This window comes from Melanotaenia boesemani, chromosome 2, assembly GCF_017639745.1.
Source record: "Melanotaenia boesemani isolate fMelBoe1 chromosome 2, fMelBoe1.pri, whole genome shotgun sequence".
NCBI classification, from domain to species: domain Eukaryota; kingdom Metazoa; phylum Chordata; class Actinopteri; order Atheriniformes; family Melanotaeniidae; genus Melanotaenia; species Melanotaenia boesemani.
Window position 1 is genome coordinate 33715122 of NC_055683.1, and position 26525 is coordinate 33741646.

Consider the following 26525-nt stretch of genomic DNA (forward strand, 5'->3'; position numbering starts at 1 on the left):
AAAGTAACTGACAACAAAGTGTTCTGTTATATTTCAAAAATAAAAAGAGTCAAGTGCACTGAGTCACAAATTCTATGTTGTAATTGGCACTTTTGTAGTTTTATATAGCCGTGTTCAGGGCTAATAATATACGGCAGTTGTTTGCACTGTATTTAGCATAGCCATGTTCTTGGCTAGTAATATATGGCAGTTGTTTGCACTGTATTTAGCATAGCCATGTTCTTGGCTAGTAATATATGGCAGTTGTTTGCACTGTAGACTATGAGCCACGAGCAGGGGCTTGACAAAACTTGAATGTTTTTTTTTTTTCATTATATTTTAGTATAGCCATGTTAAGGGCTTAAAATACAGTGTATGTGAATGTTTTTTGCACTGTTTAAAAAGCAAAATAAACTCATTTATATTTTTTCACAACTGGTGTCCCTTTGTGTCATATGTAAAAATAAACCCATTGTCCTCATATGTGGACATAAATTTCTGTAAGAACTTTTAAAACTAAAACGGTGAAATTTTGTTTATACGGTAATTGGGACCTTCTGATGCCAAATAGCAAAGAAAATTTTAATATAAAATGATAAAACGGCTGTCCCCATATGAGGACATCAATTTTTGCAAAAACTACTTCCTGTCCAAAAACAAAGTTTAGTTATTATACTTACTAGGTCCTAATAACCCCAAAGAACTAGGAGAAATAAAAAATGCACACCAAAGAAAAGCTCGGGTCTCAGGAGGTTAAAACACTTTCTATCCAATTTACAAGAACAGATAAACCATATTGTGGAATAATTGAAAAGAAGTAAACAAAAATAAGGTGGATGAAAGTCAGTTAAAGACAAGACTAAGAACATTATATATATATATATATGCGCACAGGCCAGTGGCGGATCTAGAAAAAATTACATGGGGGGGCAAAGGAGAGGCAAGAGGTCCAAGCAGGGTGGCTATGCTTGACGTCCTCATTTAACTATGTGAAAATCCTCCATAATCAAATGCAGTCAATAAAAATACCCACAAAACTCTTTAAAGCTATTTATTGTATTAGTATATCCTGTAAGAAAATGATTTAAAAAATTGTTATAATGGAGGGAAGAAAGCCTTCTTCCCCCCAAAAAAATAAAACAGAAAAGAAATACAAAAAAATAACTTAAATCACTGTACAGGACTGATTTCAGCCATTACTTTTAAGACAGCTTTAGGCGAAGGTTGTTGTGCTGTGCAGCAAAACGTCTCACAAAGACATCCAAATCCATTGCTTTGGCTCGCTGCTTCTCTATGCTAAGGATAGCTAGATTGCTTAAACGATCATCTGTCATGGTTGAGCGCAGGTGGTTTTTGACAAGCTTTAAAGTAGAAAAACTCCGTTCACACCCTGCGGTACTCACTGGCAAAACAATGGCAATCTTGCACAGTCTAAATAGTTCAAAGAAAACTTCCTTAAAAGGTTCCAGGAACGTCACAAACTCAGTCAGACTAGTTGGGCAAACTTTGCCATTTGCTTTGCTTCTTTCAAGAAGTCTTAATGCCTGGCGCATCTCAGTTTTTAAGTCTTGCAAGTCAGAGCCATATGCCTTAGCCACTAAAAACACCAAGTCCTCCTTTAAGAAGTCAATGTTTGATGGGTTTAATGCTTGTATACCTCTCATTATGTTACAGCTGGAGTTTGAGAAGCGTCTCTCCATCTCACCCAGCACTGAGTCGATAATGGGAAAGAATATACTGATTCTGAAAGCATCTTTGCTGTTGACATCTGCTTGGTGTCCAAGTGTGGAAGTTACAAGGCTATCAGCCAGTCTGATAGATGTTTGTTTGGATCTTTTTGATTTGGCAATGGTAGAAATATTGCAACTGTTGCACATTTCAGTCACTGCATCCCATAGCTCATCAAAGCTCTCCTCTTTGCGGTAGTCTTCTAGAGCATGTCTGAGGGCTTCAGTAAGGTCAGCTGCTTTAGTAAGGTCCACTTTGGTTGACTGGAGCATCTCAGACAAAATCTTTGTTTCACCTAGGACTTTTCTGAAGACAACAAGGAGTCCTATGAAATTAAAGTCAATCTGAGAGCGTAATCCTCTTGCTTCTACAGCTCTTTGTGGATTAGCCTCATTTGAAATGTCTTCCAGCACTCTGATAACTGCAGTCAACCTGTCCATAAGGTTTTTGCATGCAGCATAGCGACAGGCCCACCTAGTGTCACTAAGTTTAGGTAATTCTCGAGGTGGTCCATTGAACATTTCTTTTTGAACATTAGTCCACTTATTGTGAACATATGAGCCTGACATGAATGTGTACAGTCTTTCCAGTAGAGTGAAAAAACATGCAGCTTCTGGGACACTTTTCACAGAGTCAACAATCACAAGATTCAAACAGTGTGCACTGCAGTGAACATAGAACGCATATTTAGCAACTTCCTTAATTCTTGTTTGAACACCAGAACACCTGCCACTCATCACTGCAGCCCCGTCATAGCCTTGGCCTACCAGATTCTCTTTATACTGCAATCCATACTTCTCCAAGCATGATATTATTTTCTCGGTTAAACTGGCAGCATCCAAGTGTTCAGCTCTTTGGTATTCCAGGAAGCTTTCCTGAACCACACCATCATAATAATATCTGACAACTAAAGACAACTGCTCATTTTTTTTCATGTCTTTTGTCTCATCTGCTAAAATAGAAAAATGTTCACTTTCTTTGACCTCCTTGAGAATTTCCTCTCTCACCATTTCAGCTAAACACCCCAGAATCTCATTTTGAGTGCCTTTACTGGTGTACTTAGCATTCCTGGGACCTTGCGACAGTCGTCGTTTCACAAAGGCATCACGTTTGCTGATAAGATCTAAAATCTCGAGAAAATTTCCCTTGTTTTTTGATGACTGAGTTTCATCATGGCCGCGTTGGGAAATGTTTTGAGTTGCTGTCAAAAGCAAAACTTCAGCAAGAGTTTTAATGTACTCCCGGTTTTCAGTTACTTGTTTTTCATTAACATCTCCCATCATTTTGAGTACAGAAGTGTCTTTACTTGACATACTCTTGTACTGACTCCATGCTATCATGGCATTTACATGGGCATCTGACTTAGCATGTATGTTGAACCCACTGTTTTTGGATGTGGCCTTCTTCCAATTGCTATATCCATTTTCTGATGCAAATACACTTGTTTTTGACACAGCAAAATGTCTGCAGGCAAAGCAATAGGCTGCATCTTTTGAAGAAGAATATTCAAGCCATGACCAAGTGTTGTACCAAATGCTTTGGAAACTCCTCTTTGCTGCTCCATGAAGTGTTTTAGGGAATGTCTTTAAATCTGGCTGCACTACAGCGTCATCTTTGCATCTTGATATATCTAAAAGAAACACATACATACACACACACGCACACGAACACACACGCACACATGTATATATTTATACGCTTTTTTCAGCTTTTTAATGCACTTGTAGATTTCACTGACAATATGTTGTTTATTGTAACATCTAATGTCTGCACTAACCTAAATGGAGAATAGATACTGTACATACCAGGTGGTCCAGCTGGAATAAAGGGTGGATTTCCTGACTCTGTGCCTTCCTTTTCTCTTTTCTCTAAATCAGCCTCTTCTCCGCTGTCCTCTGTCTCTCTCAGTGATTCTGAAGACTTTTCCTCTTCATCCCCTGCATCACTTTCTTCACACTCAGTCATTCCTTCATCTGTTACTGTGGCTTTCTTTATCTGTGACCCTCCTGGTGTCTCTGCCATCTCTTCTTCCTCACATCTTCCTCCCATCTCTTTCCCCTTCTCATCATCTCTCACTTTCTTTCCAAAAAAACTGGAAATGTCTCCACTTTTAAATTTTCTTTTCATCGTGGCCTGTGGATTTCAAGCATCACAATTACATTATTTTCATCGCATAATATAAACAGCTTATAACAACATAAAGTGATTTATCACATTTACACAAGTCGCACGGTTATATTCAGACACGTGTTATTTTGCGCAGCCTATTTTTTATGTTACATGTCTTACAGTATGGATGGATGTAGAGTAACAGGGTTTCATTGTGCGGTCTTTTGCTCTAATCATCGTATAGAACCACCAGTCAGGCTTCAGCCCATAAAATAATGACCCCTAAACATTTCTGAGCCATGGAGAAACTGCTTTTGTGTTAACTGTTAGCAAAACTAATCAGGAAAATGTGCTCTAACAATACAAAACAGGAGTGAGTACTGCTAGCAAGCAATTAACGAGCGAGCGTGCTAAGCCGCGGTCATCCGTCTTTTTTCTTTTTTTTAGGAGACATCTATTTTATAACTAGTTTATTTGTACTTAAAAACTTTGTGCCTTAGAGCATCACATGGCGAAAAAATAGCCTTACCTGTCCTACTTAATGACTCCACCCTTCCAGACTGAATACAGTCTCATTAACGAGGCGTGGTGACTGGTGCACTGTCGCGCAGCGGGATGCAAAAGGTGTCTGACGCAGGGCCGTAACTAAGCTTTTCGTGTGCCAAAGAGTTTAGTTTAAATTATGTTTTTTTTTTTCTTTGGTAAAATATTTTTCCAATTCAAACATGTGCTTTTAAACATTCAAGCAATTTGGTTTTATGAGATTCATTTTAAAGACATAAATATTGGGGGGGCAGTTGGGGGGGCATGGCTATAAACCAGGGGGGCTGTTGCCCCTCCTTGCCCCCCTGTAGATCCGCCCATGGCACAGGCTACACAAAAACATAAAATTCACCTACAGTGAATTCCATGATGGGGTCTATTGTGAAAACACAAACCGGAAGTACTTGGTTTTCAGTTTGGTAACTTGACGATAGAGGCAATGCAGGAGACTGAAGGCCGCCGGAGACGGCTCCGCGTTCTAAGGAATACCGAGAGCTGGAAATAATGGTAGAAGAAAAATGGATCAAACTAATAATGGAGGAAATGAATGTATGCTTAACGGGCCAAGTCATGCTTGTCTGGAGAAAGCCGGCTCAAATATCAGCCTTCTCATCCTCAATAACCGGACGTCGGTAAGCGACTGCCCGGCTTGCTAGTCCATAGTCCTTCAAAGTCTCCGCTCCGAAATCACGGATCACCTCAGATTTTTTTTTATATATATATATTACGAAAGCCATCTACCATTTGACGAACTGAGTTAAGCATGCGACGCCGGTTTGCTGGTATTAAAGTGGAGGTCTAACCTCCGAGTCCTCCGTTACAAATCTGACCGCTGGGATCAAGCTAGCATCATCTGGAGTCGGATGGACGTGCGGCTCGCGCAGCATCACTGCCACTGGGACGCGTTCAAGCCTGTTCTGCTGCACTGGAATGCTAACGAATAAGGAAGTGGCTTTAACATGAAGGGAAACGTCTTGTTCCTCAGGCTTGCAGGTGCTACAAAAACATTTTATAAATGCCAAATGTAATGACCGCCCCAAGCTTGCACCATGCAGTTGGCTGGCCGTGTCTGTCTACATCCTTGCGGATGACACTTGCACAGGTACCGGTGGTTCAGAACAAACAGCGGCGGCGCGGACGCACCGTTGCCGGGGAGTTGCTGTGAGACTTGCTAGCGCCGAGCTAGGCGGCTAACGGCACAACATAAAAAGCATCATTAAATACCAACACCAATGATATCCCATAAGGTTTTAGTCGCAATAATCTTACTGAACGTGTATATAGGTGTGCAGTCCGTTTTTTACTTATTTGGCGGCGTCCTTTTAACGGTCCTGTTTGCTATGGCATTTTTAAATGGACCCAGGCTGTTGGACTGGGCGAGTTCACCTCCACATCTTCAGTTTAACAAATACGTCCTGACGGGATACCGGCCAATTTCCTCCGTGCAGGACTGCATCAGAAGCCTGTTTTACCTGCACAATGAACTTGGAAACATATACACTCACGGTGAGTTAAAAAAAAAAAAAAAAAGATCAGCATGATCTGCTTACTCAGTAGGTGTAGTTTCTTTTGACGTTGAGCTGATATTGTACCTGCAGAAAGATGAAGCCTTACACAGTACAAGTTCTGTACAGCCTGGAGATCCTCAATCAAGACACATATAACTTACTTTTGAACAGATATATTTGATTTGATGAATTTCTACCTAAAATAAAGCTAAATTTATCATTTACTTATGAAGCGTTCACCAGCACAAAAACCCAATAATAACTTGAATTTATACTTTACAGAGATATGCATAGCTGCCCTTTAATTCTACAAGTGGTACAAGCAAATTATCTTATCTAATTACTATTATTTAAGTGCTGTAATTAGCAGGTGATCAGTTTTGAGCTGCTTCATTTAAAAAATTTACATATTACTTCTGCAATATAGTTATTATATATTTAAAAACAAAGAAGTCTATGATATTCCTCTGACAGTTTTGTTTTTGCTTATAAATCATAAAATGAACAGTCAAAGATGTAACTACAAACACCAAAGTGCTTCATGTTTTTTTAAATGACTTTGATTTTCCTGTTTAGTGAGTGTCTTTTTTTTCAGCTATTAGCCCATAATGTGGTTACCAAGGAAAGCAACAAATGATCTTACATTTGAAGCATAAATAAAGGATTTAGAAATGATCAGTAAATAAATTTAATATCTTTTAAACTTTGATTAGCAAAAGTTTTAGCAAAAGTGGATGAAATTCTCATTTCAGTTCTTCCTTGTCTTTGATGTATAAATACTACATTTTAGTTATTAATGCATGATAAAAGTGTACAACCCTGGTGAGAACAAAAATACTGTTACTGGGGTTTCACTTCTGATCTTGTACTTTTTTTATTTCAGTTTTTTAAAGTCCCACTACTAAACTATGACAAATTGGTGCACTTCGACGCCCACTAATGAAAGTTAATACAGCATGTTTTTTTGTTTTGCATCCTGTCTCTTCTTTGAGTTTGATGTTAACTTTTATCTTGTCTTTTGCTCTGTCACTTTCTCAATTTCTTTTCTTTGGGTTTCTTTGCTAAATAAGCCATGGTCTGCATCCAAACCAGCCAGTGTCTTGATATCCAGCTGCTGGCATGTGACATGGTGTTGTAAAAGCAAAAGACAGCTGTCATGTGATGCTCACAGCTAGGGGGAAAAAAAAAAAGTTATGAAGTGCGGTTTCTCAGCCTCGAGATGCTGCAGGGCAACACAACTCCAGGAATATGCAAAATAAACATCAGTGTGCCATCAAAACCAGTTGGAAGTACATAGTTTTAAAGTCGTAAACTTATGTTGCATTGCTTTAAGTGCAAAGCATTTCTTCTGGTATTCTGTTAGACCTCAAGTCACTTTAAGAAAGACACTGAAAGCTCTGACAGCTGCAGCTGAGTGGATATTTTTTGATAATTTGATTAATTATTCAGCAATTAAGTCTGTGCTTTACCAGCTGTTGCTGCTAACAAGCAGCCATATTTTTATGCATTTTCTGTGAAACCAAAGCTGGCAGGAGCACAAGACTGGTCATGAGTTAAGCTTAATTCAAAGTTCTGATATAACATTTCATGGGATGTAAAACTGATTTAATAATTGTGCATATAAGACTATCTATATAAAAATGCTTAAACACCTAGGTTCGTACTTTATAGGAAGCTAAAACATGAGCGTTTTTATAGAGAAGTTCAACAAAGGTTTGTTTACCTGAACACACACTGGAAATGGCTTGGACTGGCTTTTTTTCTGAGGTCATAAAATGTCAGGGTTATACAATATGCTTCTCTTTTTTTAGTTTCTTGCAGGGTTAAATTAATTTCAATAATGCATTAATCTGTGCAGCCAGAGATGGGACTGATGGTCATGTTATCAGTTTTCAAAATGTTTTCAGACTCATCTAATGGGACTTGTTAGGACCTTCTATCCTGTCAACATGCAAGCTGAACAGTTTAACATCAACGACAGCTTCCTTGTTCTGAAGGTCATTAAACCAAAATGCTCTGACAGCCCAGCGGTTGCTGATGAAACTGCGGTGGGGATCCTGGACACCTTTATTACTCTTCAGTTATGACATCTAAGCTCAGCTGCTCCCTTAACAAACATTATGCCACATATAAGGATTGATGTGTAATTTGAGCTTCTGTCCAGTTTTCCAAGTCGGAGAGGAACCCACTCAGATCTGTGCAGGTGGAACTTTGTTTTTATTGTGTAACATTTAAGCTAAGTTTCATGAGCTGGCTTGTTTTGCATGTGAACTGAAAACATCCTGCCTGCAGCTCAGGTTGCGGACACTTTCACGCTGCAGTTCTTTCAGAGGAGGCTCACTCCTCTGCGTCTACGCCTGAGTTCAGCTGGTTGACTCTGGACAAGTGGTGTGAGGGGCAGAGATAACACACTTAAAATAGATGTGCTAAAGCAGATGGCATTCACTGTATCACCTGTCTTGGACAAACGGCTTGACTTTGGGAATGGCAGTGTGAGCAAAAAAAAAAAAGAATGAAAGCGAGGGCAATAATGCATGTGTGTTGCAGGGTGATAAATGATCGTAACAAATGTCCCTGGATTAAATTTCAAGGTCTAGATTTTGCCCTCCTAGCAATGATCGCCTTCAGCTGCTAGAAAAGAAGAAGCTTGGAGGGAGGCCAGTTTTTCTCTCAAGAGGAAACACCGATGCTTTTGTGCCAATCTTGTAGGTTTCCCCTCTGCTCTTCTTGCTGGATCTGCACTCACTCAGCAGAGTTTGAAGCCCCTCAAAGCTACTTCCTCTTGTACAGTTTGAAATCCTCTGTCCACGAGCTCTGAGATAATCCATCACAGTGAACATGACACCTTAATTTGGTTTTGTCGATGTTGCTGTGTTACTTCATTGTGCTGCAGCAGATGTTTTTCATACCACGAAAGCCAAGACCTCAGGCTGTGTTTTCTGTCGCCACTGCGCACATTTTCATTCAAACGTGCCAAAACTAAAACCTTTAATAACCAGAGCTCTTCCTGTTTCTCTCCAGGCATCCCTCTGGTTTGCTTCCTGGTGCTGCTACCCCTCAACATCCCCTGGTCTCAGATCAGTGTCACCTGGTTGGGTGTGGTGCACTTCCTGGCCTGCCTGTCTCCCCAGCTGGGCTCTGTCGTCTACCACCTTTTCATGAACCACGAGGGAGGGGAGCCGGTGTACCACACCCTCCTCAAGCTGGATGTGTGTGGAATCTGCATGATCAACACGCTGGGTAAGCCTTCTTGGGAACTCAGTGCATCGACTCACAGTTTAGTCATTTTGGACTCGTTGTCAGCTGCCGTTCTTTTTATTGCTGCTCTGTTTGCTTTGAGGGTTTAATTTTTCCTTATTGATTGTCAATGACTTACTGTGTAAGTGTTTTGCTGGGAGGTGTACCAGTATTGATTTAGTCAGAACACATTTCACCACAGAGAGCTCTGCTAAGTCAATTGGCCAATAGATGCAATAGTCTGACCCAAGATCTGACATGACTTGTGATCTTTCCATGATCCCTAATGTGATAAAAATGTCAAGGGCCATATTTTACATTTATTATATGTAATATGTTCTTCTAATAAACTGTATAAATGGGCCTACTTTATACAAACCAGTACTGATAAAATAATAATTCATAATTTGATGTATAGGCTAACTGACAAGCACAACTTAGTGATAAAGGTGCAGCTGATGTTTACTTAACAGCCTTATCACTACACCCTGAACGCTGAATAAACCGAATACAACAAATTAAAGATAAGAAAAGTAAATAAAATTACTGTCTTTAATAATGACCTTATTAAGCAGGTTAAATAATGTATGCATGATCAGAAGTGGCACATATATATATATGTATATATATATACCAAAATATAGTTTTTAAACGGACTGCTATGGCTAGCAACAAAGCTAAAGGGACTTCCTACCTGTTTATTGTCATGACTGGCATAAAGCACCTTCAAGTTATATTTATTCAATAATGGGTACAAAAAACGCATGAGAAAAAAAAGTATTCAGCTAAATGTTACTTGATGTAGGTCAAGTTTTATTTTAGCCTCATACTAAAATAGGTAATTTTATGAAACTACAGTTTATTACCTTTAAAATTAGGTGTCTTTTGAATAATCTTGACTCAGTAATCATTGAGTTATAAGCTTTTAAACTTGGTAATGTCAATAGACAGAAATTAACAAAATTAGGTGGGAATTAACAGGTTAAATCTATTTCAGACACGTCGGTCAGAATCAGCAATAAAAACACAGTCAACTGTTGCTTTCTCCTCGTGGAGTGTAAAAGGCTAGCAGCAGCATGTAGCCTGTTAGCTTCCACATAACAGGAACAATAACAGTAAGTTAAATAACAGGAAGTTTGAGTCTAAGTACATACTCCGAAGGAAATCCGATAACAGAATGAAAAATGTGAAGCATAGTTTTCCCATGATCGTATTACTGCAGTGTATGTGAACATGTCAGATCCAGTTATAAAAAAGATCTAATGAGTCAGAATTATTGGATTTTTATGGTCATGTCAACAGGCTCTCTTATGTTGTTAATTCTTGATTAACTCAGTTATTTTTTGTGTGAAATGCTTGAAAAAAGGGAAAAAAATAAGTTTTTAGTTGAGACATCCTACAATGAAGAAAACATGAAATCAGCTAAAAGGTTTTCAGCTTTTGCTCAAAGTTATTTTATTTAATTTTTGTATTTCCGTTTCAGGGGCGCTGCCCATCGTATACAGCACGCTGCTGTGCTACCCGTTCATCCGCACCGTGGCCCTGCTGGTCTACATCCTGCTGTCCAGCCACGCCATCTACTGCGCCGTCACGGCTCGGAGCAGCGTGCGGCGGTTGCGCTCCTTCGCCTGGCAGGCGCTGTTCCGATTCTCCTTCTTCCTGCTTCGCTGGGTGGGCGTGGGCGGCGGCAGTCCCACCTCGCTCCGCCACTTCATCACGATGGACGCCTTGGCCGTGCTGGGCGGGGTGATCAACATCACACGCATCCCGGAGCGCTTTCGGCCAGGCCTTTTCGACTATTGGTGCAACAGCCACCAGATCATGCACGTACTGGTGGTGGGCTCCATCCTCTACCTGCACTGGGGTGTCCTAGACGACCTGCTGTGGATCAACAGCTACAACTGTCCCTCCGACTGACCCCCACTACCACCCCCACCCCCTGACAAGGAGCACTGGGACATTATGTTGGAGGACTTCTGGGGGGCTGGGGGTGTCTGTAGAGGGGAGGTGATGTGCATGTGTTCACCTCGTATACTAAAACTCAGAATGTTCATATCTTCGTCCATCTTGGTAATTTGTGCAAATACAAGTACAAGTATGTCTAGTAACATGCACAATCATTTAGACCCCCTAACACTCGGCATTACACGGACAAATACAAATCACACACACATGCATATACACACACACACAGTAAATGGAAATATTAAAACAGTAAGTTGATTAACTGCGTATAATAAAGTGCAAAAAGGCTACTACTGAGTTAAAAACCTTTCTAGAAGGTTAACTTGAACATTTGTTGATGTAGTTGGTTATGATAGACTAAACAATATCATACTCTCAGATGTCACTGTTGCTACCTATGCAGCACATCCATATCTTGACTCATCCACATCACATACACCGAACACACTCAGACTCCCTCACACCTCTATTTTTATACTACGCGTATACTGTAAGCGCTGTGCAAAGCACAGTATAGTTATCACTTTGTCCTCAAAATTACTGAATCTTACTGGACTGTTTGTTTGCTTGTTTTCTGCTACTGCCTCTTTATGTGTGTGTTGATCTGAACTGTCCTCACCGTCATCAGATTAGGATAAATTCGGGTGATGGGTTCATTCCTGAGCATCGCAGCATGTTAGCAATAGGTTTACTCCCTGCACCACAGAGCAGTGTTGTCGTCTTTGTTTGCACAGCAACTCAGTGCCAACAAAATTCAGTCATTTTTAATGATAAAAATAACAAAACAATGCAAATATTTACCAGCTGTATTGTTTAGTATTGTTAGTTTGCTAAACAGGATCCTCTAATCACGTTTTTGCACATTTATAGTGTGTAAAATGCCTCTAAAGTTCAGTTTAAAATGATGAAACTTGCCACTAAAATGGCTCTATATGCACATTTAAATGTTTCTGTGGCAGCAGGATGCACTAATAATGAAATTGTTGCCACTTTATAATTGCCAATAGTAACTTGTTCCAAACTGCTAAAATGTTTTAAAGATTTTAATCCTATTTAATAGGAAAAGCCTGTGTTTTTCTATGAAAATATTTTGCACAAAATAATATGTTTAACAGATAGATCCTATTTGCTGTTCTTATTATTTAACTGTATTTATTTGCAGGTGAATTTCTGCATCTGTTTTATTTAAACAGCGCACATCCTGAGGATTTTCTCTTTCTTTTTCAGCTTTTCTCCCAATACACGTTCTTTTGTCCTAAAACATGTAATGTAATAGGAAAAAAAAGCAAATCGTATAGCATCTGCAGTCAAGTGTCAATCTGAGTTTTAAAACCTGATGGCGTTTTTTTTCTTGACTATATTTGTACTGTATTAGGATGCCTACTTGTACATTGACAATGTTCATAGTGTCATTGCCACAAAATGAGCACATTTAATGCACTATTGTTATATTTGTGTTCAACTTCAGCTGCACTTTTTGGTTCGGTTCATAAAATTGTCTAACTGCTGTAAGCAGGAATGAACCCCTCCACCCTCCTAACATGTAAAGATTTCAGTAAGTCTACATGCTTATTTATTGTTGCTTTGGCTCTATTTTTTCTACTTTTTGGTAAAAACAAACCTCTGCTTGTTGCGTCATGTTTAAGACTGAAATGTCTGAAACTCCTTAATCTCTTTAGTGGCAGACTTTTATTTTATTGATGACATTTGCACTTATTTCCCTCACCGACAGTCACAGCCGCCCACTGACTAGTTGCCAATCCGGTCAGCTCCTCTTCATCTCGCCATATTAGCAGCTTCTGAGGTGTAGCACGTCCTCAGTTTCCTGTGTTGACTCTGACTCATAGGTGAAGCAGGATTTCCCAGAGTCTTTTTCACAAACGTAAACCTCAGACTTCAGCAACCGAATCCCCTCCCCTCCCTGATAAAGAAACAGATACTGTTTGTCTGCTATCCTCTCTCTGACCTGCTATAACTAGAGTGTACAATATAAATGCAGAGGATAATGTATTTTTTGGCCAATGAATGAAACTAAAAAAAAAAAAAATGCATGAAAGTAGCTGTGAAACAGAAACTGATGTCTCATAGTGTTATCTAATCATCTGTTCTTTGTAGCCAGCAACGGGTCATTCATTCACTCCTGGAAGTGGGCAGGAGGGAAGGGGTGGGAGGGTCACTACTGCAGGAAAATAAGAGCAGAGGCAAACATTACTACCAGATAAACTGCACTATTCATCGTTCACCAAAGGGCTTTGGATTAGAGAGAATTATAGATCTGAAATATATTCAAGGTTCATATAGACGATGTAAATAAATGTTTGTAGATGATATAAACATGCAGTGCAGAAAATATACCCTGATTTAATTTTGAAGCATACACAAATATGTTAAGGGAGGAGAATAAAAAGGGATGAGATTGTTGTGCCACATGGATGCTGCTGCTCTCTTTCACAGCCAAAAGTGAAACATGAGAGAGGGAAGCAGACACGGCTCCCTGTTGTGCTTCAGATTTCAAATATCAATGATGTTTTTGCTCGGCTATGTCCTTATATATGTAAAAAACTGAAAAAACAAACTCTGAAATTTGTTTCAGTGCTAATGTAGAGTTGCTTCACCTTTCGTGGCCCTTACTAAGAATGCTTTTGATCATATAAATGTAACCGCTTCTTTTTTATTTTTATTTTTAAAGACAACATAAGAAAGACGTTTGTGACCATAGTGGGGGAACCTTGACGGGCATGTGAATACCTCGTGACTACCACTGGTCAATCTATGCATTATCAGCCGAAGGATACGTAACAGTGAAAACAGTCTGCGTCGGGTAAACGGCTCACTGATCCGCTGTTACGGAGGGCTCATTTCAACATCCTGGGTCTCCCACTTCTCAGGGTGCCATAACTGTAGCTGTAACATCCGGGGCCTGACTTCTGCTGTCTGAAACATGGCTGTGAGATAATCTGTCTGCCTTCACCTGCCAGCTTTAGTGCAGTCTGTTCATGCTAGAGACCTTGCAACAGACTGCACACGAGGGAGAAGAAAAGGGGGAAAGGGAAAATTCTCTGAAAACCATGTTACAGGAGTTGAACCGGGTCAGAAAATTGGTGTTTGTCCTTTTGTCTGTATGTTAAATGAAAAAAACAAACAAGAAAAAAAAAACCAAGATGTATGGAAACATCACTAACAAAACTTTTTTTTTATTTTAAATGATACAGGTGCCGGATAGCCTGTTAACAACCTGTTTATAATGGATTATCTGTATTGTTATATACTGATTATTATAATTACTGTAATTCTGTGGATTCTAATGACACTGGTCTATGTGTACAGGTAATGAGACAAGCCCTTTCCTTAAAGATGAAGGGAGCTTTCTGGAGGGTCTGTCTGTTATCCTCATTTCATATCTGCAACCTCTTGGTATTTTCTAAGGTGTCACAGGAGTGAGTGTGGCTCCATCTGGTGGAAACTCAAGTTCTCTGATGCAGGCAAGTCAAACTTGGTCTGCAGCTGTTCTCCAGGGTTGTGTATTTTACATTATTTTACATTTCCCTATGTATTTACATATGTGTGTATGGAGCTCCTCTGCAGAACCCATGCAAGCAAGTTTACTTTCTCCTGTTGCACTGACGGGATGCTGATTTCATTCCCACAGTGCCTCATTTACCAGTCTGTGCGCTTGCAGAGAAAGATGCTCGAACACAGACGCACAGTTTGTCCCTGAGCTGCTGTTTCACCTGTCTGTCCAACATTAGTATCCTGTGTAACAGACAGGCTCTCACACTCCTCAGTCTCCAGCAACGATTGTGCAATAAACTGAAGTCTATATTTTTAAATGTGTCTGCAGGACATCTCTTTTCTACTGATGATGTTATGTTTCTTAGAGATACCTATGTGTCTGTCCTTCTGAAGAGGTTTTTTTTACGGGGTGGCCTTAAAGTAAAGGTTAAAAGTAAGATTTTTTTCTTTTTGGTAGTGATTGTTTTCCAATTTTCCAGCCCAATATTTTGTGTGATTTCACATGCACAAGTTGGTTTTGCTGCATAGGATGACTTGAGTGTACTTTGCTAACAAAAATAATTTTTCTCAAAATCCAAAATCTTTTTTATAAGTGCACACCCCCCACAGTCTCAACACGACATTCACGTTTATTACAATTAAGCTAAAATCCGTTTCTTACAACTAATTAGGATGTGGTTAGCTCTGTGATACAAACCTTGTAAAGACTGCTACTATAATTACATTTTTTTTATTTGACCTGAAGCCTGATCAGCCCTTACAAGGGTAGAAAAATCAACATACATAATCCTATTGTATAAAACAAAGAAATAGAACAGGGCAGTGGTATTAACTTCCATCTGTTGCTCAAAATTTAAACCCTAAGTGGATTTTAGTGCAAACATTTATGTTTAGAAATGATGTTATGTTACAATACAGCTATAGATGTGGCTTTACACGTATAATTAGGAGTAGATTGCACACTTAGGTTGTTAGTATAACAGAAAGAGAAACAGGAGAGCAGCATAAACAGAGCATGTTAGCTGAAGTTAATTTAATAATCTTTAAGGGCTTAAAATTTTCTTCCAGTGTATTACACCTGATATTAGAAGGCCTCAAAGTGACATAGTTTAAAAAGTCTGTAGCCACAACTAAGTGTCTTGGACATTAAATTCTAATGGATCATGTATTTTTATGTGGAAAACAACCAACAATAGAAAATCCACCCTCTTTGCTTTTATGTTTTACAATTATTCTAACCCTCCCCAGGTCTTATAATCAATTAAATGTAAGTTGAGGTGAACAACAGCATGAAACAAAGTAAACTGTGTCATTGCATATTTAATTAAAACTAAGTAAAAAAATATAAAATAAAAAAATAAAAAAGTAAAAAACTCTTCCAGCTTCCATGCAAATGAAAAGACAAACCCTAAAGGTGCTTCTTTTCAAATGTATTTGAATAATGAAACATCACAAAGTGTGGGCACCTCTGTTCGAGCAGAGGTTTCAGGTGTGTAAAAACTTGCAGTCAAAGAATGGACTTTAAAATCTTCTTTATATCAGGACATCTGTTTTAGGATTGAAGCTTTGCTTAAAACTAGTTCTTGTAACATGGCGATGATCCCAAACACAACATTTAATCTACAACAGAGTTGCTGAAAAAGAAAATTAGCAAGGCGCTGCGATGATCTAGCAAAAGTCCAGACTTCAATCTGAGTAAAATAATGGGGTGGGACTCTAAGAGAGCTGTGTATGAACAAATGCTGCAAACTCAGTGTAAAGAAGATTGGACCAATATTCCTCCCCAACAATGAAACAGACTGGTAGCATGATTCAGAAAGCAATTATTTCTAGATATTTCTACTAAAGGTGGTTTTACAAGCTGTTGAATCATGGACCAGGATTAAGTTTTTCACTACTTCTGCAGTTTAGCTTTTAAAAGATAATGACTCAGTGTTAAATGTCTGGGTTAGTGTTCATCTGAGGTTGCATCTATATCATTTTAAGAATTGGACCGGGTGACCACTATCATGTTTTGATGTGTAAAACCTTAAAATACCACATGTTCATACTAACCAGCGAACTAATTTTACATGGGAGAACATCACTCTAGTTTCTACACTAATAGCTCCATTATCCATCTATCCATCCATCCATCCATCCATCCATCCATCCATCCATCCAGGAGGCATCCTAATCAGCAAACCACCTCAGCGGATGTGTAAGCTCCTCACTCGATCCTCAGGCTGAGCCGGCCACTTTCCACAGGAAGCTCATTTCAGTCACTTGTATCTGTGATCTCATTCTTTTGGTCACTATCCATCTTTCCTGATCATGAGTAAGGGCTTGAACACAGATAAACTAGTAAATCAAAAGCTTTTCCTTTCGGTTCAGCTCTCTTCTTTCTTGTCAGATGCTTCAAGTGACCCCTGTAACAACATAGTCAGAAAAGTCTCCTTCAGCTTATTGGCTTCCCTTCGGTTCGTGCTGGGACAAACACCACCAACCTTCTGGCCACAGCTCCTAGAGCCACATCCACTTTGGAGGCTCTAAACATGACCCGTTCAGATCCCATGTCTCCAATCTCAGGAACATGTGTACATTTCACCCATTAAGGAAATAAATGTTTACACACCAGATATATTTACCTAGAAAGACTTAGGGGCCCAAAGCGCCTTCTCCATCCATCGACCTTTGGGTTGGACAACACACCTTTATTTTTTTTCTTAACAACAGGCCTGAAAAAGTTTTGTGACTGTGTCTTGTTGCAACATTCAGTTGAGAACTACCATCTGCAGACAAAAAGACACAAATACCCGCCAGTGTCTACAAAACCACATTTAAGGTTGTTCCTGCTGCAGCTGGTGTCACCAATGGTACATTTGGTACAGTTGCGCAGCCACAGACTCGGGCTGAAAATAGAGCGTGATGTTGCATCTTACCAGTAGAGGAGTGCCAGTTACACCACTTTCTTTAGGCCTTCACTAAACTTAACAACTGAAATTAAGTAAACTGCAGAGGGGAAGCAAATTTTCCAACAAAACTCTCTAAACATGGAATTAGTTATTGCATAAGTGAACAAGAATAATCAGTCTCAGCAGTTTTTAACTCTTTCTTATTGGACTGGACTGAAGGATGTGGCAAGGCTAATTTTCCAGGAAATAAAACTGTATCTATCTCTTTGCATTTGAATCAGTGCTTCACATTAGTTAAAAGCATTTGTGGCCATGGTAATTCTATTTAAAACCTTATCTATAATCAGCGCATCACCATTTCTTACTTTATGCATTCTGATTTTTACACAGTAATAATCTGTATTGTTCTGAAATTTTTATCTTATTTCCTGACCAACTCTTGTGAAACTTGTAGTGTTTCCCTTCATGTTGCCCTCTGCAGTTTGTCAGCCTAAAAATGTCACAGGAGACACCTCCCACTTCCACCTTCGTTTGAAATTCTCACTTCCTTCATGTCATTTTGTGATGTATGTTAACTTATCGTCTTCTCGACGTCCTCACTCTGGTGGCAGAGTGTTTGGTGCACTGCTGAAACTCCTTGAGCTGAATCGCGCCCACACGACTGTCAGGTAAGCCAGCAACATCAGCATGTGCATCTCATGCACATCTGCCAAACATCTTTAATAACCAGGGGAAGATGACAGAATGTAACTGACATGAATATTGCATCTTTCTTCCTCATACTCCACATGGTTATAATTCTTTTTTTCACGGTTTCACGGGAGTGAACTGTTACCTGCTTTGAACTTGTCAATGTTTTCCATCACAACAGTGATACAGTGTTAGAAGCGGATTACTGACATGCATTTAGGCTCCTGATAAAATTACAGCTCACTCTACAGGGGTTATTAAATTAGGTGTAGGGCAGCCTCTGAGGTCTTGTGATGCACATGCAGCAAAACTGTTTTACGCTTCTGTGTCTGAGCTGAGGTGCGGCTGCAGATTTCAGGAAGTAAACTCTACAAATGGAGGTAAAACAGAACATATGAAGTGACTTCTTTTTTATTAGTAGTAATACTCTTGATTGATGAAGCAAGAATTGCTAATTTTGTAGCTGATACTGAACTAACGCCTAGATAATTTAAGATTTGAGAGAAAATGCCGCTATGCATTCACCAAACACTGTTACAGCTTCATTTTTATGATTAAAGTCTGTATACTTGTAGAAGGGTCAATGACAACAGGAGTGTGTGTCTGTAGAAAAGACTAGAGAAAGGTTTGTGGTTTTGTTTCTCTTGTAAGGGATGTGGTGTAACTGCCTCTTTGGCACCCTTTTTACCTTTTTAGGCTAAAAGCAAATGAGCTCAAATGGATCATAAAGACATGCCTTTGTGTCGTTGTTTAACTGTTATTTATTTTATTTTGTGCATTGCGTGCACAATTATTTCAACAACACACAAATTAGAGAGAAGACAAACCAGGCACAGACTAGAGGAAGCAGTTGTGAAAGGTTTTGCTTCCCTTTTTCTAGCTTTCCTGTGTCTTTCTACTGTTTTCAGCTTTGTGTTTGTCAGTTTATTTCCATATATGTGTTCAACTAAAAGCATTTGATATGCATTTAAAATGAATCTTTTTCTCAGACTTCTTGCACACATAAATTTCTGTCTTTCATTCATTTCTCAGTTCACCATGTCCAGGAAGGTTGTGAGGACCAGTAAGTTCCGTCACGTTTTTGGTCAGGCTGTGAAAGCTGACCAATGCTACGATGACATCCGGATTTCCCAGATGACCTGGGATAGCAACTTCTGCTCTGTTAATCCCAAATTTGTGGCCATGATTGTGGATGCCAGTGGTGGGGGAGCCTTCATGGTGCTGCCCCTGAATAAGGTGGGCCACAAGAGATGGGCTGAACTGCTATATTCTCAAAATTATGTCTCTCAAAATGCAAAATACAATTTCATGTCAGTCACTTCTGATGCATTTTTTTTACACCCTGTTTACAAGAGAATTTGAATTCTGCAACAAGCATCACACGTTTATCTGAATAAGGAAGTTTGAATCTGTCTTACTACACGTCACTTGCCTCTGCCATTGAGTTTTGACCATATTAGGAGGTTGTTTTTAGCTCAGTCAGAGACAGGATGTGGCCTCAGCTTGACTGTTTTTCAGTCAAATATGGAGTTTGTTCGATACCATGCAACTTCTTTAATGAATGTCATTTCCCCGAAACTGTAGAAAGATGTAATATTAGTTGGAAAGTTGGTCAAAACAGAATTTGTCTGTAAATCAAATGCATTGGAAATGTATATATATATATGTATGTCTATATATATACATATATATATATATATATATATATGTATATTGGAAATATTTCGTGCAGAAAAATGTTACCTAAAAAAAGGCCCTCTTAAAAAAGAACAATTCAGAAGATCTTAAATAAAGTCTTTGATATAGTCTCCTGGTTATTTTAAACGTTAAAGTTAGATAATATTTGACACCTAAGTTGAACATGGTAGTCAGTACTGCTCACTAAGCATGTGTAGAAAGCTTAATGCCTCATAATGAGTAAATCTTGAGTTTAAAAGGAACTTAAGTCTCTTTGTTTGGCTACTAAATCAGTCATTCTTATCATAGCCAATATTGTAAATAAATATATCATTAGAAGTCACTGCTCAGGTAACAATAAGAGACTAATTTAGAGCTGTAGTGTACCTACTGATTTTCTATCATATTACCATAACACTTGCTTTTAAAGAATTGACCTCTGCAGAAACGTTTTATAATCTTGTACAGTTTGAACTCTTAAAGGACAAATGAAATGTATGTGCCAGTGTGCACAAAGGAGCAGAAAAAAGCACCGTAAATTCAAAGAAAACACTGTTGAGAGATATTTGTAGCAGTTCACCTGGCTTTCATTATTTAACTGAAGCCAGATGTTAGTCATATATTATGGTGGACAACTGTTCATTTAACACTTTAGTGTAAGATGTAATTTCCATACTGCACTTGTAAGTTGTTTGCTCAGACTAAGACATGTGAAAACAAATGAGGTTTCACCTTCCTGGCCCTGATCTCCTCTTAAACCAGGTTACCAAACATTTGGTGTAATTGAAGAAAAAGTTGTGGAATTTATGTCAGCTGACTGCAGATTTGCTATCTAAACTAGATTTTTTTCTTTCACCTTTCTTCTTTACATTTATATGCTGCCTTGCACTTTACTTTTTTCTGTCTGCTGTTAGTCTAAATTGCATATTCTAATCTCCTTAATGTTTCTGTCTGCAGACGGGGCGTATTGACATGTCTTATCCCACCGTATGCGGCCACACAGGTCCGGTCTTGGACATTGAGTTCTGTCCTCACAATGACAACATAATAGCCAGCGGCTCAGAGGATTGCAGTGTCATGGTAAGATGATGCAATCTCAAAATTATTGGAATATAAGATGAAATGTCATATGTAAATAACATGTTGTTTTTGGTAAATAGATTTGGGAGATCCCGGACGGTGGGCTGACCACATCTCTTACAGAGCCTGTTGTGAAGCTGGACGGCCACTCCAAACGCGTCGGCATCCTGACCTGGCACCCCACTGCTCACAATGTGCTGATGAGTGCAGGTTATAGTCACATTTAATCCTCAACAGTGTTGAATTCAGATGTCTGCGTTCACATTTTTTACCAAAGAATTTCTATAAAGAACTGTATTATGTTGTATTCAGGAACCAGACAGGGGTAAAAGTAATCTACATCACATAGGATTTGTTGACAGAGACACACATCTCTCTTGAACAGGAAGTTCTCACAGCCTCCACCCACCATCTTTACTGACATAAAGCGCTATGAGTCTTCAGCTCAGAGGTTTTTTAGGCCAAAATGTTGAGATAAAAAAACACAAAACAGTATACTCATAAGAACATGCTGCAGCTTTCCAGCTGTGCATTCACACAAACATGCAGCAAATACATTATGTTCATTTCATTATGTTAGATGTCCACTGATCAGCTTTTTTTTAAATGCAGAACTAACTCATAATGTCATAAACTCAACCCCACTGTGTGTTAAAACTTTTCTCTCTAGACTTCTTTATTTAGAAGTTCTCTTCTCTGCACATGATGCTTTGTTCCTTTTTCACTCTGCAGCCATGACAACTATCTTCACAACACTGTTTACAACAAACACAGTTGATATCTATGATGTGAACTGATACTGAAACTGAGCTGATTCAAACTATTGACTACTTCTGATGCAGGCTGTGATAACGTGGTGATCCTGTGGAACGTGGCACGGGGGGAAGCAGTAGTGAGGATCGACAGCGTGCACACTGACCTCATCTACAGTGCCTGCTGGAACAGGGACGGCTCCAGGATTCTCACCTCATGCAAAGACAAGAAGCTGCGGGTGCTGGACCCACGCAAGGGGACAGTTGTCTCTGTAAGAGTCCTTCATTGAACCCATTTTATTGTCTCAGTTCTCTATATGCTGCTCATCACCATCATCACTTGGCAAAACATATTGAATAATATGTCTTACAGGTCAATTGCTTATTATTATAATTAGAAAACAAAGATGAGTACATACCCAACATCATATGAATACATAAAACAATTTATTTAAATAGTCACTTAATCTTTTAAAGGCTGTTTCTTTTCAACTCAGACTAAAAACATGGCAGCTTTAAATGGTATTCCCCATTTTTTTGTATCTCTTGCTTATAATAAGAATGAGGTAATTACTATTTCATTCATATTATAGAATAACAAAAGTGATATTTCTTAGACATAATGTAATTCTATATGATGAACCCTCTATAAGTCACTTCATGTCCACTCTGACAGTAACAGACATTTCCAGTGTGTGTGTGTGTGTGTGTGTAAGTGTGTGTGTGTGTGTAAGAATTATTGACATCTAGTGGTAAAGATGGGCATTGCAATTACTTTAAATGCCAAGCACAATTGTAAATGAATGGTGGCCGTTAGCGGCCAAAATTCTTCCGCTCTCACTTAACACACATACTGTTTGTCCATTCAGAGACACTGTACTAAAAATGGTGGCAAAAATATATTTTAATATTTTAGTAATATGTGTTTAAGGGGTTTTCTGGTGCCACCATCAGGTTTGCATTTGTCATTTTAGGTGAAACATGTATGTGGACTCACCACAAGTAAATATAAATGGCTCATTCTAAGAGAATCAAAACATAACAATTATTTGAGTAAAGTGATTAGATGCCAAAAGAAACATAGTTTTAAATGATTAGATTTTTCTTGAATTTTTTAAAATCTTTTTCTGTCTCTGCTGCTCCACCTCACACCTGCAGGAAAGGGACAAGCCTCATGAGGGCTCCAGACCTGTCAGGGCCGTGTTTGTGTCCGATGGGAAGATCCTGAGCACCGGATTTAGTCGCATGAGTGAAAGACAGGTGGCGCTGTGGGATCCGGTGAGTGCATATAGCTCTCAGAGCCTTTTATTTCAGACTTAAATTTTCTTTTTTCATCTTAACTTTACCAATTTTAATCTATTTATTCTTAGTGGAAAACTGCCTGTTATGTTTTAATTCTTTTTACCAAATAGAAGAAGCATTCTGGTTTCGCCACCAACTGTAGAAAGTTTATTACTCTCTGACATATTTTAGAAATCAATTTTTTTCCACATAATTCAGTTCATATAATGAATGACTGAACACAGGCTCCAACAACACAAACACACTTTAAACACAAACTCTACTTAAATGAAACTCTCAAGTTTTTTTTTTTTTTTTTTTTTTAAATTTACAACAATACTGTTTCACAGCAGCCAGATTACAGCACAGTGTCGATTAAAGAAATCTTCGGCTTCGACTTTAGTTGTTTTTCACTCAAGATAACTTAATTAATATTTTTCATGTGATTCTCACTGTGCAGAAGAACTTTGGAGAGCCGCTGACCCTGCAGGAGCTGGACACCAGCAGTGGTGTTCTCCTGCCATTTTTTGACCCAGACACTGGTGTCATCTACCTCTGTGGCAAGGTTTGATTTCCATCTTGAAAAAATGAGCCATTCTCACCCACGTCAAAACAAACACCTAATTTTTGATGTGCTCATCACAGGGAGACAGCAGCATCCGTTACTTTGAAGTGACAGATGAAGCTCCATATGTTCACTACCTGTCCCAGTACAGCAGCAAGGAGAGCCAGAAGGGGATGGGATACATGCCAAAAAGGGGCTTGGAGGTCAATAAATGTGAAATTGCCAGGTAGTGATTTTTTTTATGTTTTAAGTAATATGTTTTCAACATTTCCTCTGGGTGCATTTGTCATGTTAGGTGAAACATCTCAAGGTCTATCAATATCATTTAGTTCATAATTACATGCCCCATTCATGATGGAATTTGTCCATTTTTTGTTTACTAATTCCATCAGCCTAATTTTTACTGTATGTATAGAAAAAGAGCTAAATTTTAATTTTAAAATTTGTTTTCCTCTTTGGCCAGTTACTTACATGTTAGCATTTACCTCAAAACACTATTGTGCCGTTAACAATGTTAGCATAGCATAGCTGTAGATTGTTTGTCATGCTTATATTAATATAAATCTATTTCAACTTTGCCAACACAGCGGCTTTAATTCTAAACAAATATTTCTTCTTTCAGATTTTACAAACTTCATGAGAGGAAATGTGAACCCATAGTCATGACAGTACCACGCAAGGTGAGATTACAAACATTACTCTTATGAATATGACTGAAATTTCTTTAAGTCACTGTTTCCACCTCTGCTTGTGTAGTCGGATCTGTTCCAGGAAGATCTGTACCCGGACACCATCGGTCCAGAGCCCTCAGCAGAGGCTGATGAGTGGTTTGAGGGAAAAGATGCTCCACCTAACATGATCTCCCTAAAGGACGGGTTTGTAGCAACCACCAAAGCCAAGGAGTTCAAAGTTCACAAGAGTCTCCTGAAGACTACAACTGCATCTGGCAGCAGTCAACAGGACAACAACGGGGTGAGTATTTTATATTATTTTAATGGCCTGAAGTATTTTATTACAATCTCTCTGAGCTCCACTCTCTTTATTTCAGGAGGTTCAGTCTTTGAGGAAGGAGGTAAAGAGCCTCAAAGAAGCACTAGAGGAGCTGACCAAGCGCGTGAGTGAGCTGGAGAGCAAGCATTAAGAAGATAAAAGATGGATCTGAAACAAGGAAATAAACCAAGATCTGAAGTCAATGGAAAAACTAAAGAGTGAAAAACAGACAACTAGAGGGAGGAAATGTTTTTAACTTTTGGTTGTAGTGAGATAAAGGGAGACATCATGACAGCAGATGTGATGAAACTTGTTTTCTAGCTTGAAGCTTGAATTTGTTTATTTGGTATTTTTGACCAATTTTTAAAACATGTCTTATTTTAATATATGCTCATAGTCTGAAATAAAGTCTTCAGTATTTTCCAAGAGCTTTTTATGACTGTTTTGCTTCCCAAATAAAACATGTGAAATACATTTTTTAATTTGACCAAATTTTAAAGATTTTCATAATAATTTTCAATCATCATAAAAAAATGAGGAACAGACCAAAATGAGTGAATATGAATGTTGTATACATCTATTTGAAATATAGCAGATGCTCAAAACCATATCTGAGAAACATTTGCCTGCAGATATTTTCTGTGGCCTGCTGAGGTGCATTTGACTGAAGATTTTTTAATTTCATTTAATTTTTTACCTTTCTTTGACCAAAACCTTAAAGATAAAATAAAGACAGGTCAGTGATTTAATGTGGAATACGTGTAAATTAAGATTAATGGTGCATCAAAAAGGCTGTTTTAGTATTCCATGTATGAATCTTGAGTTCAGAACTGACTATATCAGATTAGCCTGTTATCAGCATTAACTATTTACACAATCATTGTTTTTTCTAACCTAATCACTGGTGTCATTTTACATCATTACTTAAACATCTCAAAAATAACACTGCCATTCTCCTTTTTCTCAAATCCCTTTCATTAAAGCCACCACACATAGTTTACATTTAGGACTGAGTCTCTGTTGCTGTAGAACTTGGCGGTTCCTCCAGAGCTGCTGGATTTGGTTCTGCTGAAGCTGCAGAACAGACCACCACCAAGAATCTGCAGCACACCAGCCGCCTAACCCATATTATTATTAATATAATATAATTATTAATTAATATTGGTAACAAAATTACTTTACTGGACTACAGTAACGTGTTTTTCTGCGTCATTCAAGCCGTGTTTGCCAATGTGTAAAGTGCTGACCTGTTTAAATGGTACGTGCATGCTGCTGCCTGTGTGTGTGTGCTTGCTATGGAAGGCCGAATGGACCAAAACGTCTATTTTGACGTTGGTGGTAAAACGTACAATTTTTAGGTGTTAAGACGGAAAAATAAAGTCTTAAGACGTAAAAATTGGGTGCTACCACTTCAACAGTTTCTGAGAGGAATTCCTACATACAATCCCTGCACATGATAAATAGATTTTTTTATTTATTTTTTTGACAAACACCACTAGATGGCGCTGCGGTACTGCAGTTACCATTTTGGGCTAAAGACACCAATGGGACCCAATGACAGCACAGGACCTACAGACAGACAACCTGAGTGAAAAAGAAAAGTTGAATAACAAATCAGTCTTCAGCAAACCACTGCAAAAAACAAAAACACAAACACATGCTCTCATTTTGTTTAATCCAGCTTTGTCAGACACATGACCTAACTAGTAGACACACCCTCCCGCGCCATATCAGTTGCATCTCTGATATAAACAAGCAACACCAGGAGCAGTACTTTAGTTACTAATATGTTCTAAAACCGTTTACTCCGTTGTCAATATGAATAAAAAGAAGAATGATGAGAGGATGTCGTAGATCCTTACGATCGCAGATGCTACATTACTACCTCCAACCTCATTGCTGGACATAACAAGCTACCTCGTTTATGGTATCAGTGTTTACACGTACGAACAGTTCAGAAACTACAAATCTCTGGAAGCTCACGGACATTTCAGGAATGGCTGGGTGCAGGATC

At 38.7% G+C, this 26525-nt stretch overlaps 2 protein-coding genes across 2 annotated transcripts; both read left to right on the forward strand.

The window, feature by feature from the left end:
• Nucleotides 1–4790: 4790 nt before the first annotated feature.
• Nucleotides 4791–14899, forward strand: paqr4a (progestin and adipoQ receptor family member IVa). The gene is made up of 3 exons (XM_041975610.1): nt 4791–5865; nt 8889–9107; nt 10588–14899. Exons 1-3 carry the CDS (start codon nt 5592–5594, stop codon nt 11019–11021), a joined length of 927 nt encoding a protein of 308 aa, XP_041831544.1. The 5' UTR covers nt 4791–5591; the 3' UTR covers nt 11022–14899.
• Nucleotides 14900–17991: 3092 nt separating this feature from the next.
• coro1a (coronin, actin binding protein, 1A) lies at nt 17992–24939 on the forward strand. Its single transcript, XM_041973462.1, has 11 exons — nt 17992–18144; nt 19199–19402; nt 20801–20923; nt 21004–21133; nt 21766–21947; nt 22834–22953; nt 23417–23521; nt 23602–23747; nt 24144–24201; nt 24278–24493; nt 24570–24939. Exons 2-11 carry the CDS (start codon nt 19205–19207, stop codon nt 24660–24662), a joined length of 1371 nt encoding a protein of 456 aa, XP_041829396.1. The 5' UTR covers nt 17992–18144; nt 19199–19204; the 3' UTR covers nt 24663–24939.
• The last annotated feature ends 1586 nt before the right edge of the window (nt 24940–26525 follow it).

Coding starts and splice junctions, on each gene's coding strand:
- paqr4a (XM_041975610.1), top strand. CDS start 5,592: ATGATATCCCATAAGGTTTTAGTCGCAATAATCTTACTGAACGTGTAT. Junction 5,866..8,888: donor TGGAAACATATACACTCACG/GTGAGTTAAAAA, acceptor GTTTCTCTCCAG/GCATCCCTCTGGTTTGCTTC. Junction 9,108..10,587: donor CTGCATGATCAACACGCTGG/GTAAGCCTTCTT, acceptor TTTCCGTTTCAG/GGGCGCTGCCCATCGTATAC.
- coro1a (XM_041973462.1), top strand. CDS start 19,205: ATGTCCAGGAAGGTTGTGAGGACCAGTAAGTTCCGTCACGTTTTTGGT. Junction 20,924..21,003: donor CAGAGGATTGCAGTGTCATG/GTAAGATGATGC, acceptor TTTGGTAAATAG/ATTTGGGAGATCCCGGACGG. Junction 22,954..23,416: donor AGGTGGCGCTGTGGGATCCG/GTGAGTGCATAT, acceptor CTCACTGTGCAG/AAGAACTTTGGAGAGCCGCT.